This window comes from Cetorhinus maximus, chromosome 11, assembly GCF_964194155.1.
Source record: "Cetorhinus maximus chromosome 11, sCetMax3.hap1.1, whole genome shotgun sequence".
NCBI lineage: Eukaryota > Metazoa > Chordata > Chondrichthyes > Lamniformes > Cetorhinidae > Cetorhinus > Cetorhinus maximus.
Window position 1 is genome coordinate 74342660 of NC_135889.1, and position 17007 is coordinate 74359666.

General features: G+C 41.5%; 1 protein-coding gene across 2 annotated transcripts in view; it reads left to right on the top strand.

The window, feature by feature from the left end:
• pkp4 (plakophilin 4) overlaps positions 1–17007 on the top strand; it is a 181508-nt gene that overhangs the window by 62219 nt on the left and 102282 nt on the right. For both annotated transcript variants that reach the window (XM_078552220.1, XM_078552221.1), the window contains exons 5-7: positions 7618–7749; positions 7902–8098; positions 11399–11969. In XM_078552220.1, coding sequence (XP_078408346.1) covers positions 7618–7749; positions 7902–8098; positions 11399–11969 — 900 coding nt within the window. The remainder of the gene's footprint in view (positions 1–7617; positions 7750–7901; positions 8099–11398; positions 11970–17007) is intronic.

Here is a 17007-nt window from a genome sequence, read left to right on the forward strand (position 1 = left end):
TCTAACATTTTCCCAAATACAGATGTTAGGCTATAGTTTTCTGCTTTTTGTCTCCCTCCCTTCTTGAACAGGGGTGTCAGATTAGTGATTTTTCAATCTGTTGGGAACCTCCTGGAATCCAGTGAGTTCTGGAATATTTTGACCAATGCCTCCACCATCTCTGCAGCTACTTCTTTTAAAACCCTAGGGTACAGGCCGTCCTGGCAACTTGCCTTCCTTTACTCCCATTAGTTTGTCAAGTACTTTTTCCCCTGTGATAGAGACTGTTACAAGATCTTTCCTCCCATTAGCTCCTTGCTTATCTGATATATTTTGGATGCTTACAGCATCCTCCACCGTGAAGACCGATGCAAAATATTGGTTTAAATTATCTGCCATTTCCCTGTTCCCTATAATCAATTCTCCAGTCTCATCCTCCAATGGTCCCACGCTCATTTTAGCTACTTTCTTTTTATGTACCCGTAAAAGCTCTTGCTGTTTGTTTTTATATTTCCTGCCAATTTACTTCCATCAATTTTCTCCCTCTTTATTAGCTTTTTAGTCAAAAAAGTTCCCATTCTTCTGGCCTACCACTAGTTTTTGCTGCTTTGTATGCCTTAATTTTTGATTGGATACTCTCCTTGACCACCTTTGCTAACCATGGGTTGTTCATCCTTCTCAGAGTCCTCCTTTTTGACCAGGATAAATTTTTGCTGAGCATTGATATATCTGTTTAAATGTCTGCCACTGCTCATCCACTGACCTTCCACTTAGTCTGTTTTCCCAGCCCGCTTTAGACGACTCTTTTTTCATACCTCTGTAATTGCACTTATTTATTTTGAGGACTCTGGTTTGAGACCCAAGTTGCTCGACCTCAAACTGAACTTGAAATTCTACCATGTTGTGATTGCTAATCCCTAGAGGATCCTTAACTACGATATCTCTTATTCATCCCACCTCATTACACATTACTATATCTAAACTAGCCTGTTCCCGGGTAGGTTCTGCAACGTATTGCGCTGAGAAACGATCCCTGATGCACTCTACAAATTTGTCTTCCATGTTACCCCTGCCAATCTGATTTGTCCAGTCAATATGGAGATTAAAATCATCCATGACAATTGTAGCGCCCTCCTTACATGCCTCAATTATTTCCCGATTCATACTTTGTCATATAGTAAGGCAACTCTTTGGGGGCCTGTAGACGACTCCCACCTGTGACGTCTTCCCCATGCCATTCCTAATTTCCACCTAAACTGATTCCATTGCACCTATATCACCACTCACCACTGCACTGATACCTTCCTTTATTAACAAAGCTACCCTGCCTCCTTTTCCTTTTTGCCTATTTTTCCAGAATGTCAAATACCCTTGAATATTGAGTTCCTAGTCTTGGTCACCCTGCAACTGCGTCTCTGTAATAGCTATCAAGTGATATTCATTTATTTCTATTTGTGTCGTCAACTCATCTATCTTATCTGAATGCATGCAACGTTTGTAACAAAGAGCCCTTAAGCTTTGACTTTTACCATTATTTCTCATTTTGGTTCTGATTTCTGCTGCATTCTTTTGCTTATGTTTTCTGCCCCTTCCTGTCACACTTTGACTATCGTTTGTCTGTTCACTACCCAGTACCTCTACTCTCTTGTTTTTTGATTTTTTTTTTATACTTCCCATCAATTGAACCCCCCCCCCCTCCCCATTTAGTTTAAATTCCTATCTACAACCCTAGTTATACGATTTGCCAGGACACTGGTCCCAGCATGATTCAAGTGAAGACTGTCCCAATGGAACAGCTGTACTTCCCCAGTACTGGTGCTAGTGCCTCTTGAATCGGAACCCATTTCTCCCACAACAATCTTTGAGCCATGCATTTACCTTTCTCATCTTATTTTCCCTACGCCAATTTGCATGTGGCTCAGGTAGTAATCCAGAGGCTATTACCTTTTGTGGTTCTGCTTTTTAATTTAGCCCTGAGCTTCTCGCAGTCCCTCAGCAGAACCTCTTTCCTCGTCCTACCTATGTCCTTGGTACCTACTTGGCCCACAATGACTGGATCCTTCCCCTCCCACTCCAAGTTCCTCTCCAGCCCAGAAGAGATATCCTTAACCTTGGTACCAGATAGGCAACACAGTCTTCAGGACTCTGTCTTTGCTGCAGAGGATAGAATCTGTTCCCCTAACTATATGCTATCCCCCATTACTACTACATCCACCACTCCCGCCCCCCCCCACCCTCTGCCCCCGCTTGAATGGCGCTCTGTACCACGGTGCTGTGGTCAGTTCGCTCATCCTCCCTGCAGTCTGTGCCCTTGTCCACACCGAGAGAGAGAACCTCATACCTATTGGACAAGGGCACTTGCTGAGTCTCCTCAAACTAAATTTTGGATCCCTATACCTGCCTCACTCTCAGTCACACCCTCCTGTCCCTGACCACAGTCCAAATTTGATGTAATTAATCTAAGGGGTGTGACTTTCTCCTGAAACAATGTCCAGGTAACATTGTCTCTCCCTGATGTGTCGCAGTGTCCACAGCTCAGACTCCAGCTCGTCAACTCTGAGCTGAAGTCTCTCAAGCAGCCAACTCTTGCTGCAGATGTGGTCACCGTGGATCGCACCGGTGCCCACAGACTACAGCTGCAACACATTGCCTGCCCAGTCACCTCTATTCTATTTATTTAATTAATTAATTTGGACATTAAATATTTTATAAGTGTATTTCTTAACTGTACTCTTCAGCTGTAGTAACATCTGCTGATTTAAACCACATGGCCAATCAAATGAGACATGGAAGAGACACCCACCAATCACTTACCTGTTTTCCTTTGACGTCACACTTCTACTCTATCAGGTAGAAACAAGTCCTCTGCTTGCACTCTTCTCTGGGTGCCGCTGACTGCCTGTCCCAGGGTCCTCCTCTCACACTATCCTCTCTGGGATAGTAATAGTGTAAAGAGCAAACAGGAAGGAATTCCTGAGATGTGTACAAGAGAACTTTACTGATTTACTTGCTCCATATTTGAACTGGAAACAGTTATGTTGGATCTACATCTGGGAGTGAAGAGGAGCAAGTGGGACATGTTTCAGTTGAAGAGCATTTGGAGCATCAATCCTTGGCCCCCTCCTTATTCCTATCTACATTCTGCCCCTCAGCGACATCATCCAAAGGCACAGCATGAGTTTTCACGTGCACTGACAACACCCAACCCTACTTCACAACCTGTCTTGACTCCTCCGCTGTTGCTAAATCATCAGACTGCTTATCCGGCATTGAGTATGGGATGAACAGAAGTTTCCTCCATTAAATACTGAAGTCATTGTATTCGGCCCCTGCTCCCTGGCTAACAACTCCACCCTGTTCCATGAGGTTAAGCCAATCTGCTTGCAACCTTGGTGTCACATTTGCTTCCATGATAAGCTTCTGACCTCAATTGTGCCAACCTCATTCATGCCAACACTAAAACTGACTATTTCCACTTCTAACTTCGCCGCTGTCTCAGCTTGTCTGCTGAAACCCCTCATTCATGCCTTAATTACCTCTACACTCTACTATTCCAACACGCACTCCAGGCTGGTCTCCCATATTGTGTCCTCTGTAAACTTGAGGTCATCCAAAATGCTGCCCGGTCTTAACTCACAGCAATTCCTGTTCCCTATTACCCCTGTGCTTGCTGACCTATGTTGACACCTGGTGAAACACTCTTGATTTTAAAATTCACATTCTTGTTTTCAAATTCCACCCATCTTTGTAATCAAACTTCAGCCCTACAATCCTCCAACATGTCTGCATTCCTCTAATTCTGGCCTTGTGCTTCCTCATTTAATTGCTCAGCCATTGGTGGTAGTACCTTCAGTTGCCTGGACCCCAAGTTTGGGGATACCCTTCCCTACACCCCACCACTTCCCTACCTTGCTTTCCACCTTTTTAAGACACTCCTTAAAACCTTCCTCTTTGACCAGCCTTTGGGTCATTTGGCTTCTTATGTGGGTCAGTGTCAAATTTTGATAACACTCTTGAGAAGTGCCTTGGGGCATTTCATTGTATGAAAGGTGCTCAGTAAAATAAGTTGTTAATAGCAATCATAGAATTAGAATCCTTCTGGAAAAGGACCAGATACAATCAACTGTAAAAATACTTAACCGAAGAAGGACAAACTTCAGTGCTTTTGAAAAGGGATTTGGTTCAGGTGGATTGTAATCAAACCAAACTGTAATTGACCAATGAGATGCCTTAAAAAGGGAGATCATTCAGGTACATTCCACTTGCTCCAGGGGGGGAAAGGGAATGGCATCCAGTGCTTGAACTCCCTGGATGATTAAAAATGAACCTCTTAAAATGGAACAAAAAAGGGTATTGACAATTATAAGATTCACAATACAACAGCGGTGAGCTGAGTGTAGAAGAGATCTTAAAAAAAAAAAGGAATGAGGGGCAAAGAGTGTGAGAATAGATTATAGGTTAACCTAACAGGGAATCAAGATCTTTTATGAACAGACAAATAGTAGAAAAGGTAGATAAAGGAAGGTGTCAAACCAGCTGTGGGCCAGAATTGCAAAGGCTCCAGATACAGTCTTTCAAACCTCTTGGATATTGGGATGGTGCCAGAGGACTTGAGGATTGCAAATGTTAGGCTTTTTATTTGATAACAGCAGAGGACTAAACCTAGCCAAGTCAGTGGTTGGAAAACTTTGGGCAAAATTTAGTGCAACCAACTGAAGTGGGTATTGTGGCAGGAAAGCAACAAGACAGCGAACCCACATCATGGTGGAAAGCCAATTGAGATAGTTAAGGCTGTTGAGGATAATTTGCATGCTGGTGAATGGGTTTAAATGTACCTTTGGCAATGGCAATTTAAGTGAGTGGTCAACCGTTCATATCGCCAACAGCTGAAAGCTGGTGGCGCTGAAATGGGGAAGGTGCAAGGTCGACCATTCCACGGCTGCTCCCTTCAGGAGGAAAGGGGGAGTTTGCAATGGAATAGTCTGAGGATCACAGTTCAGAATGTGGGCCAGCAGCCAGTAAAATTTTTGTCAACTTAAACTCAGCACAACACAGCCTCTTTGACATTGAAGTTTGGGTTGTGTGAAATATGTGGTGTAAAAATGATCCAAGAGCAGCAGAACTTGGAATTATAGAATATAATAATCTATCATTTTATTGTGTGTAAACTTGCAACACCCTGGGATGGGACAAGATTAAAGCTGTTCTGTTGACGAACAATTTAACTATGCCTTTTTTGATGAAAATCTCAATGCTGGGTGTATGAGCCAAGCAGCTGAGGGAGGCATCAGAGGCAATATTATTGGTGAGATGAGCAATGGGGCCCATCCTTGCATGTCACTATTCCGAGTTGGCCAGCAGCCATATGATTACGATTGGCCAGCCACTTCCTGCCGACTTCAGAGTCTGCCAGCGGGAGCCCTGTCTCCTGGACTAAATTCAGCCCAATAAAACTGCTGGTACCCTGATACTTTAGTGGGTAAAAATCCTGCTGCCTGTTGTAGGACAAAATCATACAGACCAGAAGATCCATGTTTGATTGCTGCCTTATATGGGATAGGTGATCCCAACCATGGCAACACTTCAGACCTTTTGAATGGCCCTCAATGCCTCTGTTAGAAATTCCCAGTCTTGTTTACTTTCCAGTGATCCTTGATGTAAAAATGCATGTGTATGGCTCTGAAATGCCAAGATGTACAAGATAAATATCCATTCCCAGATGAGTAGGCTGCTGATGATCAGACTTTGTTTATGCGTTAAGAATTGATACTTGGGCAAGGTAACTGAGACTGTGGGTGTCTGAGTGATTCCACATCGAGGCAATGTCTTCAGGATGGAAGAACACTGGCACAAAACCTAAACACTTTAAATGTTATGTGGAATCTATTAAAATTGAAAACTCTGGTTTTGGGCATTTCAAATAATTCTGCTAGTGAAATCTGCTAAATGTCTACACCTGAAGTTTTGTATTGAGCTTGTCCATGAAATGAATTTATAAAAATTCTGATTGATGTGGAACATTTAAGCTTCCTGATTTGTAAAAGTACAGACTATCTATGCACGAGTTAATTCAGTGTCATTTGGCTTGCCCTCTGCTATGTAATCAAAAATCACAGTTCTCTTGGCCTTCCACCCCACCCCTGGTTATGTGTTAACAAAGGCCTGTTCTGGCAAGTGTGTTTCGGTTCAGCTGTGGTGCTTTAAGCGAATTGGACTCTTGGAAGAGAAAAAGTGAAATGTTCTTTTGATAAAATCTTTAGTTAAAAAAAATAATGGTAATTTTGTGTGTAGAAGGTGAATTGAATCTTCTTTCACGCAGTTAATGTTTTGCAATTTATTTGACAGTTTACTATTTTAATAAACTGTTTTAGTGTTACCTATTTCAACAGTGATATTCAAAATCTATATGCAGCCACTTTATTTTCATCTTTCGGGTGTTAAATCCAAACCCTGACAATTCCCATGTTTTCTGATCCATCCAAGATTTCCCAACCCACAAATCAATAATGTGCACCCAGAGCTGCAGATCTCAAATCAAAAGAGTGATTGCAGAACCTTACAGCTTAAAACAGAACAGGCTTTCATGCCTGTGCTGGCTCTTCGAAAATGTCCACTTTAATCCCATACCTCATCTATTTGCTGTTTTTGAAAGTTCCTATTAAATCTGATTCCATACCCTTTTCTGGAAGTATTTTCCAGATCATCCAAGACAAATGAAATAATTCTCATACCCAAACACCTGCCCTGAACCCCATGGTTCTCTTACCAATTATTTGAAATCTCTGACTACTGGTTATTGACCCACTTGCCAGAGGAAATAGTTTCTCCCACACCATTCATAATATTGAATACCCTTGTTAGGTCTCTCAAGCTATTAAGCTAGAACAATCCCACCTTCTGCTGTCTGTCTAGATAACAACTCAGCTGCTTGGTAAACCTTCTCTGTACCCTTTCCAAGGCCCTTAAAATGTTCCTAAGTAGTGTTCCCCAGAATTGGACACGCTATTTCAGTTGAGGTGTATCCAGCAATTTTATACAAGTTTAGCATGATTTCTTTGTCATGGTATTCAATGCCCCTATTTATAAAGCCAGGTATCCCATACACACTCTTAAACCTTATCAACTTTCCCTGCCACCTTCAATGGATTTGTGAATATGACCCTGACAGGAGCCTCACTAAAATAATTAAATTGGGGACCTATGTCACGTGTAGGAATTTGGTTTAATCTCAGTCTTCCGCTGAGTAAAGCATGTGCTCTGACTGTGGAAACTATGCTTTAAATAGCCTTAGTGGTCCTCAAAGGGACTGCTGCAGGCCACTCAGAAAACCCACGGGGATTTCCGAGCATGTTCCTCTCCATCTGAAATGGATTGGCCAAGGAGAGGGGGCTCTGTTTCAATGATTTCCTAGTTTGAATTAGTGTATTAATCTGAACATTACATAGAATTTACAGCAAATGCAAATGCAACTCAGTAGATCTATGTTAGAGGATGCAGTCTGAAATGTAATTAACAAATTCCAAGCTAATAATTTCTGATCAAGAAAAGTAACTCAAATTAACTTTTACAGAAAAGCACTAATCTTATTGAAAGCTTTCAGCTTAAAATGAGTCCTAAAGCACACAACTCTTCTTACAGATGAACCAGTAGGAGGAATTAATAGACGTAGAGTTTCTGAAAACACTCATCCCCAGTCCTTTAATATCGAAGCTGGTCGTGAACAGTTGCCAACTCTTGCACCTGAACAAACTTCTGTTCATGAAAATGAAGGTCTGTTGTATATGAATTTTAAGTACGAATACCAACTTTTTCAGATCCTGTGTTTTGAAAAGTCTTTGTTATATAAAAAAAAATTAACTTTTTCCTAAAATCATTTGTACTATGACCAGTTATACTTTTCTGCTTCTGCTTCAACTGTGCAGGTTCTATTGGAAACTCACGAAGCTCAACACAAATGAACTCCTATTCTGATAGTGGCTACCAGGAGGCGGGCAGTTATTACAGCAGCCAGCACTTGATCAAGACTAACCCAAGAAACCTACAGGAACCTGTTCAGAGCAGCACCAACAGTAATCACCTAGTGCGAAATTCTAGGCCAGAGGGACAGACTGTTGGTCAGGTACTGTTTTAAGGAATGATGGCTTAAATTAAGACTTTTTCCAAAGCACCACCTTAGCCTCTTCTATACTGCCGGTATTATAAACAGTATGGACAAGTCTATCCACAAGTCATTGATTCTGTGGCATATGCACTAGGATCTGCTCCTCATTAACTTCTACCAAAATATGTAAGGTTTCAGAGCAATTCCACATTTTAAATATATCTGATGGGTGCCCTCTCCACTAGGGGCACATTGGGTACCTGCTGTAGCAAGGGGTGAAAATTTTTAAAAAAAATATCCCCCCCTCTGGTGTCCCAAAACCCCCAGGCCCAGCAGCCTTTTAGGCTGAGTTATAACCATTGATTCTTGCCTTTTGGTTTTCAGGATCTTTATTATTCCAGTCCACAGGATAAAACTTACTAATTAGGAGTATGTCTGTCTGTCTGTCAGTCTGACTGGGCATAACGGCCATTGGCACATCCCAGGCTAGGGCTGAGCAAAGTCCAGACCTGGGAGTCCCCTCCCTTACCATGCCACTTCTGATGTAGGAGGGCATGTTTGGAACAGACATAGTCCACCTCAAACCCCCACAGAAAGTGACAGCTCAGGGAAAGTCCTGACACATCCATGTTCTGGACTAATTTGCATGAATTCTGCCTTATTTCCAATCAATGTAATAGTGGGAGCATCCTGAAAAGCCTGTGGATTTTTGGTTCCAAAAAGTTACAGAAATTGTTTAAAACTATCTCCAGCTAATTTTTGTATATTAAATGCAAAAGTGAATAATGAATTGTGTATGAAATGAACATTGGCAATTCTGTTAAATTGGCAATTTTAATCAAGATTATTGAAAGCTTTGAAAATTGTCATGTGAAATTGCAGCTGAATGTTGATTTAATGCAGGTATGATTTTGTACTCGAGTACTGTTACAATCTCCGTGGAGATTGGCAACTTTCAAAAATAATTTCAAATTCCTGGTTATGAACTGAAAAGACTACACACGATTTCACGTTTTAATGAAACTAACAAAAAAAGAACAAGCACTATTAGCTTAACGCTATATCTCATAAACACTCGTACTTTAAGCCAAAAAATTCTGTATGGAACACTCCCCTTTGTACTTTAAATTTCAACCGCAGATCCCATTTTAAAGAAAAATATATTCTTGAGTTTCGATTCAATTCTCCTGGACCCAGATCAGTGTGTCCAGCTCCCAGGGATTCGCTGTGGTTTTCTCTTTTTTTTTTTACCATTTATCATCCAGGGTGAGGGGCTTCCTGGGGATTCTCCTAGTAGCATCCAGCTAGGCAAATCCTTTAACCCATTTCAACACCTCACTAAATTTGAATTCCCCAGCCTGAGCATGGGCCTCACTTGCATCCTTGCATAGTGACTCCAAATCAGAAACACCCTTGGTTCCTGATGGCCCTCTGCTCCATATTCTGGTTGCTGGTAGATCCTCTCTGCCTTTGCCTTTTCCATGCTGCTGCCAGGCAGACTACTCCAGCACAGATATTCCAAAACAAAAAAAAAGCTTCCTATACCCCATAGCCCATCTCCATGGCTATGTGCCATACATAGCCTGCTCTCAGAAAATACAAATTAATTATCTTTAACTTTAAACCTGTCCATTGATATGTAAAGTAAAGAAATACCTTAACTTATTTATCAATGGCCTTCAACCTTCTTGTTCTGGGGAAATTAAATGAATGATATAAACGCTCACAGACAAACCCCTCGAGATAAACAATGGAGACCTCCATTGCTTTACTTTTAACAGCTCATTATCATGGCCTCACTAACATAACATGGGCCTCCTTTTGACCTATAATTACCCTGGGCCTGTCTGCCATCCCTCAGACCGGGAGGAGGGAGAGGGGTGGTGTGAGGGTGTGTTCATTTAATCCTTGACTTTCAGTCTCCCTGCCTCTGAGCAAGGGCACACCTGCTTCCAGATTGCATACCATTGTTGCTGTAGAACCATTGTTGGGAACACCAGCCCACATTTCTAGTCTTCCCATCCGATGATGAGGTGCTTCATCTCCAGTAGGTGTCTCCCTGTAGCAGTGCAGATGTGATTGGAAATGTAGCAGATTTGGGAGTTGAACTTGTCCCAGTGTCATTTTGTGGCACCTGCTTCCACATGCTGCACTTATTTTTGTTTTGTTCTTTTAAATTCATGTATCTTTTTTGACGTTTTTTATTAGTGTTTATACTTGCAGCAGCTGACTACATTTATGTGCTCCGTATTTTACTTTGATGGTTTGAGAAAGCAGACTTTCACAGTCAATGGGGGATACCATTGACCAGAAGCTGAACTGGACTAGCCATATAAATATTGTGGCTACAAGAGCAGGTCAGAGGCTAGGAATCCTGTGGTGCGTAACTCACCACCAGACTCCCCAAAACCTGTCCACCATCTACAAGGCACAAGTCAGGAGTGTGATGGAATACTTCCCACTTGCTTGGATGAGTGCAGCTCCCAAAACACTCAAGAAGCTTGACAACGTCCAGGACAAAGCAGCCGGCTTGATTGGCACCACATCCACAAACATTCACTCTCCGCCACCGACGCACAATAGCAGCAGTGTGTGTCATCTACAAGATGCACTGCAGGACTTCGCCAAGGCTCCTTAGACAACACCTTCCAAACCCATGACCACTACCATCTAGAAGGATGAGGGTAGCAGATAAATGGGAACACCACCACCTGGAAGTTCCTCTCCTAGTCTCTCATCATCCTGACTTTGACATTTATTGCTGTTCCTTCACTATTGCTGGGTCAAAATTCTGGAACTCCCTTCCCAACAGCACTGTGGGTGTACCTACAGCACCTGAACTGCAGTGGTTCAAAAAGGCAGTTCACTGCCACCTTCTCGAGGGCAACTAGGGATGGACAATAAATGCTTGCCCAACCAGCGAAGCCCACATCTCGGTGAGTTTAAAAAAAAAGTATTCTGCTGTGTGTCCAATGTAGTTCATGAAGATTTGTGTAATAATTATCTAATGCCACCTCCATGAAGATGAACTGCCAATCTTGACCAGCTATCTGGGCTATAATACGGGGAAACTGACAAAGGAGCACTTCCCTACATTGCTCAGTTTGATTGGAGACAAGTTTTGCACAGTGTGGGATTGATGGCATCTATAGATTTGTCCACAGATGACATTTCGCCTTATCAAGGAGAAGACACGGAGGATATATTGAGTAGAGTTTTTTGTGAAGTAAAAGTGCTTTTTAATCAGGTGTAATGTGTATGTGCTCATCTTTATCTCCTTGAAATGTTGTCAATTCATTTGGCATTTTTTTTGAACAGGGCCCAATGAATGTTGCTGCTACAGCCAATAGGGCAATGAGAAGAGTTAGTTCAGTTCCATCTAGAACGCAATCGCCAGCTTATGGTACTGGAATGTCACCATCGAGGGGATCATTGAGAACATCTCTAGGGAGTGCTTATGGGTCACCAGCATTAACTGAACCTCGGTCCAGTAACTCTACAGTGTATTTGTCTTCAACATTGCCAGCCCAGAGAGCAGGCTCTCCACATACTGCACAGAGATCTACATCACCAGCTACAATTAGACGAATTGGTTCTGTTACAAGACAACCCACTAACTCCAGCAGAGCCACCTCTCCATACCAGACTTTGGGCTCTTCATTGAGACTGGGTTCGCCTCTCACCTTAGCAGCTGCACAAACAAGAGTAAACTCTCCACCCCAAGCTCAAACTGGGTCGTCATCTCCTGCACGCTCCACTATGACTGCTGTCCCTCAACGTATGACAGCACCACTACAAAGATCCCATGCCATTGATACTGATTTTTATTGTCTCCAGTCACCAGAAATCTATGAGAGGATGGTTCCACCACGACCAGACAGCCTTGCAGGTCTGTTTTGTGATGATAAAAAGTACAACACTTTTCAGGCAAAAGTTTATTTTGATAGATAAATGGCATGTAATCTGAACTGCTTCTGCTGGTATTTAATTTTCCATCTGTAGTTAACATCTCAAACTTCCTAATAGTTCCTGCGAAGGTGAGAGACTAATAAAATTCTAGGAATATGCTACTGTTTGCATAGGCTATAATATGCAGTCACTTAAAAATAGTCCCAATAAAAAAAATTGAAGTCACCCCATTTTGTATTTATGCACGCTTTTCTGTTAAATTAGCATCACTCTGATAACTATTATAAATTGCAGCCCCTTAAAATCACTTTGCTTTCTTAACGTGTATGGACACAAAATAAGGCAAGGAAAAGAAAAACTTGCTTAAAAATTATTTATGGTCATCCTCTCGACCTTGCCATCTCATGTCTCTTATAGCCACTGCCTCAATCACAGATGAGGGTAACTGATCACTTCCTTATATCCCTTACCGCTTGCTGCATCCTCCACCTTCCTTCTACATTCAGCCCTGAAAAAGCTCTCTTCTCCCAAATTGCTTACAGCAATACTTTTAAACTGCCAACTCTGTCACCTATGGCTCTCTGATCGCCATGTGGATCTGCAATGCTCAATCTACTAAATCACTTCACTTCGGCCTTTGCTCTTTTCTCCAGTTTAAAAATCCTTATTCTCCCACCATTTGATTTGTACCGGTACTTCCTCATTTAATGAGTTCATAATTGCTAATGTGATGACCGGTAGCAGAGACCAAAAGAACATTGGCTTATGAATAATCTTTGGTTTTTTTAACACCTCAAATGCTTTAGAGAGAGTTGTTGGGGGTGGGGGGAGAATCTGCAAGTGCTTTGTTCTCCATTTACCAAATACAAAAGTAGAAATCTTGAAATGTTTTTTTTTTACTGTCGCCCTCATTTATTGGAATAAATATTTTTTTTCTTCTTTCCAATTTCAGAAGTTTCAAAGTTTAGGACCAAGGCAGCTCAAAACTCCGTCATAAAGGATGGAACAGGGAGCGGGGTGATATACAGCAGATCCAGCCAGGCTGGAGAACAAATAGAATAGAGGCGCCATACAGGAATCGTAGATAAACGCATAGAGAATCATAAATGATACATCCTGTTGTCTGTGCGATCTCTTTGGAAATACCCAGTTAATTCTAAAGATAGTCAAAGGAAAGGTGGAGTCATTGGGGCCAAAACAAAGATGATCTTGTGGAGACGGAGGGCATGGCTGAGGTTCTAAATGAGTAGTTTACATCTATCTTTCTTTCCCTACCCCTGGCCCCCAAGCAGCATTAAGGCCACAGGCCCAGCCAAAGCCTCTCCTAGGGGTGGGGGAGACTCCTTAATAAAAACACAAAGTGAGGGCAACAATAAATAACTGGTTTGGGGTGCCACTTACCCCTGTTACCTTCAGCATTCTTTTGAGAGCCATGTTAGGTGTGCCGGGTGGGTGAGTTTTAGTGAAAGTAAGCCCCTCAAAACAATACCTGTATATAAATTAACCCCTTGACTTTTTCCCTATAAAAGCAGAATCTCAAATTTGACTCTTACATGAATATATATGGTTCTTCCAGATCTGCCCATACAAGTTACAAGAAGTAATTATACATGAATATTCTAAAATCAATCCATTTGGGGAGCCAATATAGGCTAGTGAAGATTGATGTGACGATCATGTGGAGCTTAGTGTGGAAGAGGATGCTAGTGACAAAGCCTTGATGATTTTGACATTATGGCTGGTAGCTACGGCTTTGTAATTTCCAAATCCTGAATTTAGAGACAACAGACATGGGTGATGATTTTGACATCAGTGGGAGAGGAGCCGAGCAATGTGGCAGAGGTAGAAGGTGGTCTTTGGTGATGGGGTATGTAGTTTGAAGTTCAGCTGTTGGTCAAACACTGCTGAGGTTATGTGCAACCTGGTTTGACCTGAGTGTGCAGCAGAGAGGAGTATGGTGTCTGTGGTAGAGGTGCAAAGATTTTGGAAAATGAGCAAGACAATAGCTTCATTCTTGTATTGTTGAATTCTGGCTCATCCACAATTTAATTACATTGACTGTGTTGTAATTCTTTTAGCCCAATCAGTTCATGTTGATGGTCATCCTTCACATGCACAGTAATCCTAATCCCATGTTCTGCTCCCTTTTATTCTCCCTGCCTTCAATTACCAATGTAATCTTGGATCATTTACTCGGCTTGTGAATTCCACAATTTTGCAACTTTTCTTCTTAAAGAAAAGGATTTTTCCTCTCTGTCCTTAATCTTTTGCATTCGTTCTTTTATCAATGCCCTCTTATTCCACACCCTTCAACACTGGAAGTGGTTTGTTTCTATCTACAATGCCACATCTATTCACAATTTTAAACACCTCTCTCAAATTGCACCTTAATCTCCTCTGTCCTAATGATGTTAGTTCTGATTTTTCAACTGTTGATTCCAAAATGAGTCCAAAAGCACGGGAGATGATTTTATGGTCAAGGGAAGTGGTGGAGAAGTAGAACTGAGTATCAAAGGCACATACGTGGAAGTGCATCCCACCATGTGTATTGGTAATGTCATGAAGTCAGTGTTTACATGAGGGAGAGGCTAAGAATGGATCCCATGGGGCATCCCAGTAATGACCCTGAAGAGTTTAGGGAAAAAAAGCTACGATGTGCTGTTTGTATTGGGGCAAATAGGAGTAGACACTACTCAAGGACAGTACTGATGAAGTGGAGGGGGATAAAGTAAAAAGCTCCATAAGATAGGTCAAGAAGTATAATGATCATAGTTGTGGAGGATTTTATTGGTGACTTCCCAAGGATAGCCTCGTGGTGAGTGTACATTCAACTGTAGGAATTTGAACAGGAATTTATGGGAGAAAATAGATGAAAATGAATGGAGGAATAAATGTGAAACTTTTGAAGATTTTTGCATCCACAGAAATTCCTTGCAAAATAACTTTTTTGCAATCTGTCATTCCAAAAGCGTAAGTGCCAAAAAAAAAGTTAAACATGGTAAACTTAATCAAAACTTGAAGTTACGCCAACTATCATCTGATGTTGTACACCTCATACGAAGGTTGCAAGATGATAAAATGACAGCATGTGTGTTCCTAGCTGACTATAAAGAGGTGCCTCACTGGCTAGACAGAAACAGCTATACAAATAAATGTGAGGATTGAGAGACTCTGGATGTGTCTGAAGGACGAAATTACCTGGATCAGTTAGGATAGGAGTTGTAGCAGTGGACATTCACCCCATAAGTTGTTTGTGTGGGAAGTAGAAACAACCAACCTCTGGTATAAAGATCAGTTGCACGCTCTGAAGTAAATTCTCCCCAAGGATTTTATCTCCCTATTTCCACTGATTTCTAAGAAAGACCTGAAATTAACCAGAGCAGATTCAGCAAAATCTTTCTTTGACCCTGGAGATTCACCTCAAGTTCCCAAGGATTGGTCCTTCTGTGTCTCACCACCCACAATTGCCTCATCTGCATGTTATCCTGAAGTGACATTACAGATACAGGGTCAGTTTCTGCACATATGGCGGATGCCCAACTCTGCCGCTCCACCACCATCCTCAATGCATCAACTTGTCTGACCTGTCGTTATAGATGGGGACCCAAAGTAGGCCCATGTCTCGTGTTTAAAACCCTTATCTTTAATTTGCTTAACCTTACCTCAAAAATGCCCTGAAACCTTAATTATTTTCTCTTCTCCCAACTACAACCCCACCCATGTTCCTCATTCCTGTGATTGACTCTTCTGTACCCTTTGCCCTATGTTGCTAATCCCACTAGTTCAAACTTTAAAAAAAAATAAATTCCCTAGTAATTCAAATACTGCAACTTTGCACAAGCAGTAGAGTATATATAAATGCCATGGGAGTATTGTTTATTTCATGGACCTTGTATTCTAAAGTAATTGAGTTATTGTCTGAATCATTGCCTTTAAAATAAATTGAATATTGAAGGGAGCAACACTTATTCTTTCCTCATGGAAAAAAAAATCAAATGCTAGCTTACTAAACCCCATGTGGTGCAGTCCTGTCACATACATGGAAGAACAAGGTAACATGTCATCCCCAGGGAAGTGTTTTTCAGTCGGTGTTGTAAATTGCCTCTTGATAAATTTCACACCTGCTGCCTATTCAGATTCTAACATTTGTTTTACTGTTTAGTTTTGTAAATATCAAAAACTCTGAGGATGTAGTCACATTGCTGTCAAATTGGAGTCTGATTTCTAGCCATGATGTTGCAGTAGATTTGATATTTCTTTGATTTCAAAGTTGAATTAATTCGTTTTTTAAATTGTTCAGAGAATGGCTTTGGTTGTGCTAAAAGAACACTGCACTGGTGAGACCATACAATATTATGCTCAAGTACTCATCTGAGGGGAAAGCTCACCTTTAATGTCAGCTTTTTATTTAATACCACAATAGTGGTTAACCTCAGGATAAGGCTGCTGTCAGCATCAAGACTCAGCTGTCCGCTGAGTACAAAGAGCAGCAGATTATGGGAGGACCGAGGTTAGAAAAAGACTTGCCAAATTTCAATTTCATTATGAAAGTGCAGCTAAAGTGGCATCCCAATGTGGACACTACCCATGGTGAATATTGAAGGGGGTGAGACAGATTCAGAAATTTACTTCTAGAAAAAAATTTATGCACCTTCCCTGGTGTAAAATAAGTTTATCCAGCTAGTAGCTGAGCAATACAGACCAGAACAATCCTGATTCCTAGGATGAAGGGGTTGTATTATGGGAAAGATTGAGCCTATACTCATTGGAGTTTAGAAAAATGAGAGTTGATCTTATTGAAACATTGATTATGAAAAGGTGTGACAGGGTAGAAGCTGAGAAGATGATTCCCCTCAGGGATTCTAGAACTAGGGGGCCCAGTTTCAAAATAAAGGGGTCTCCCATTTAAGACAGAAAAGGAGGAATTTCTTCTGAGGGTTGTTAGTGTTTGGAGTTATCTTCCTCAGTGAGCAATGGAGGCTAGGTTATTGGATATATTCAAGGCTAACTGAGACAGA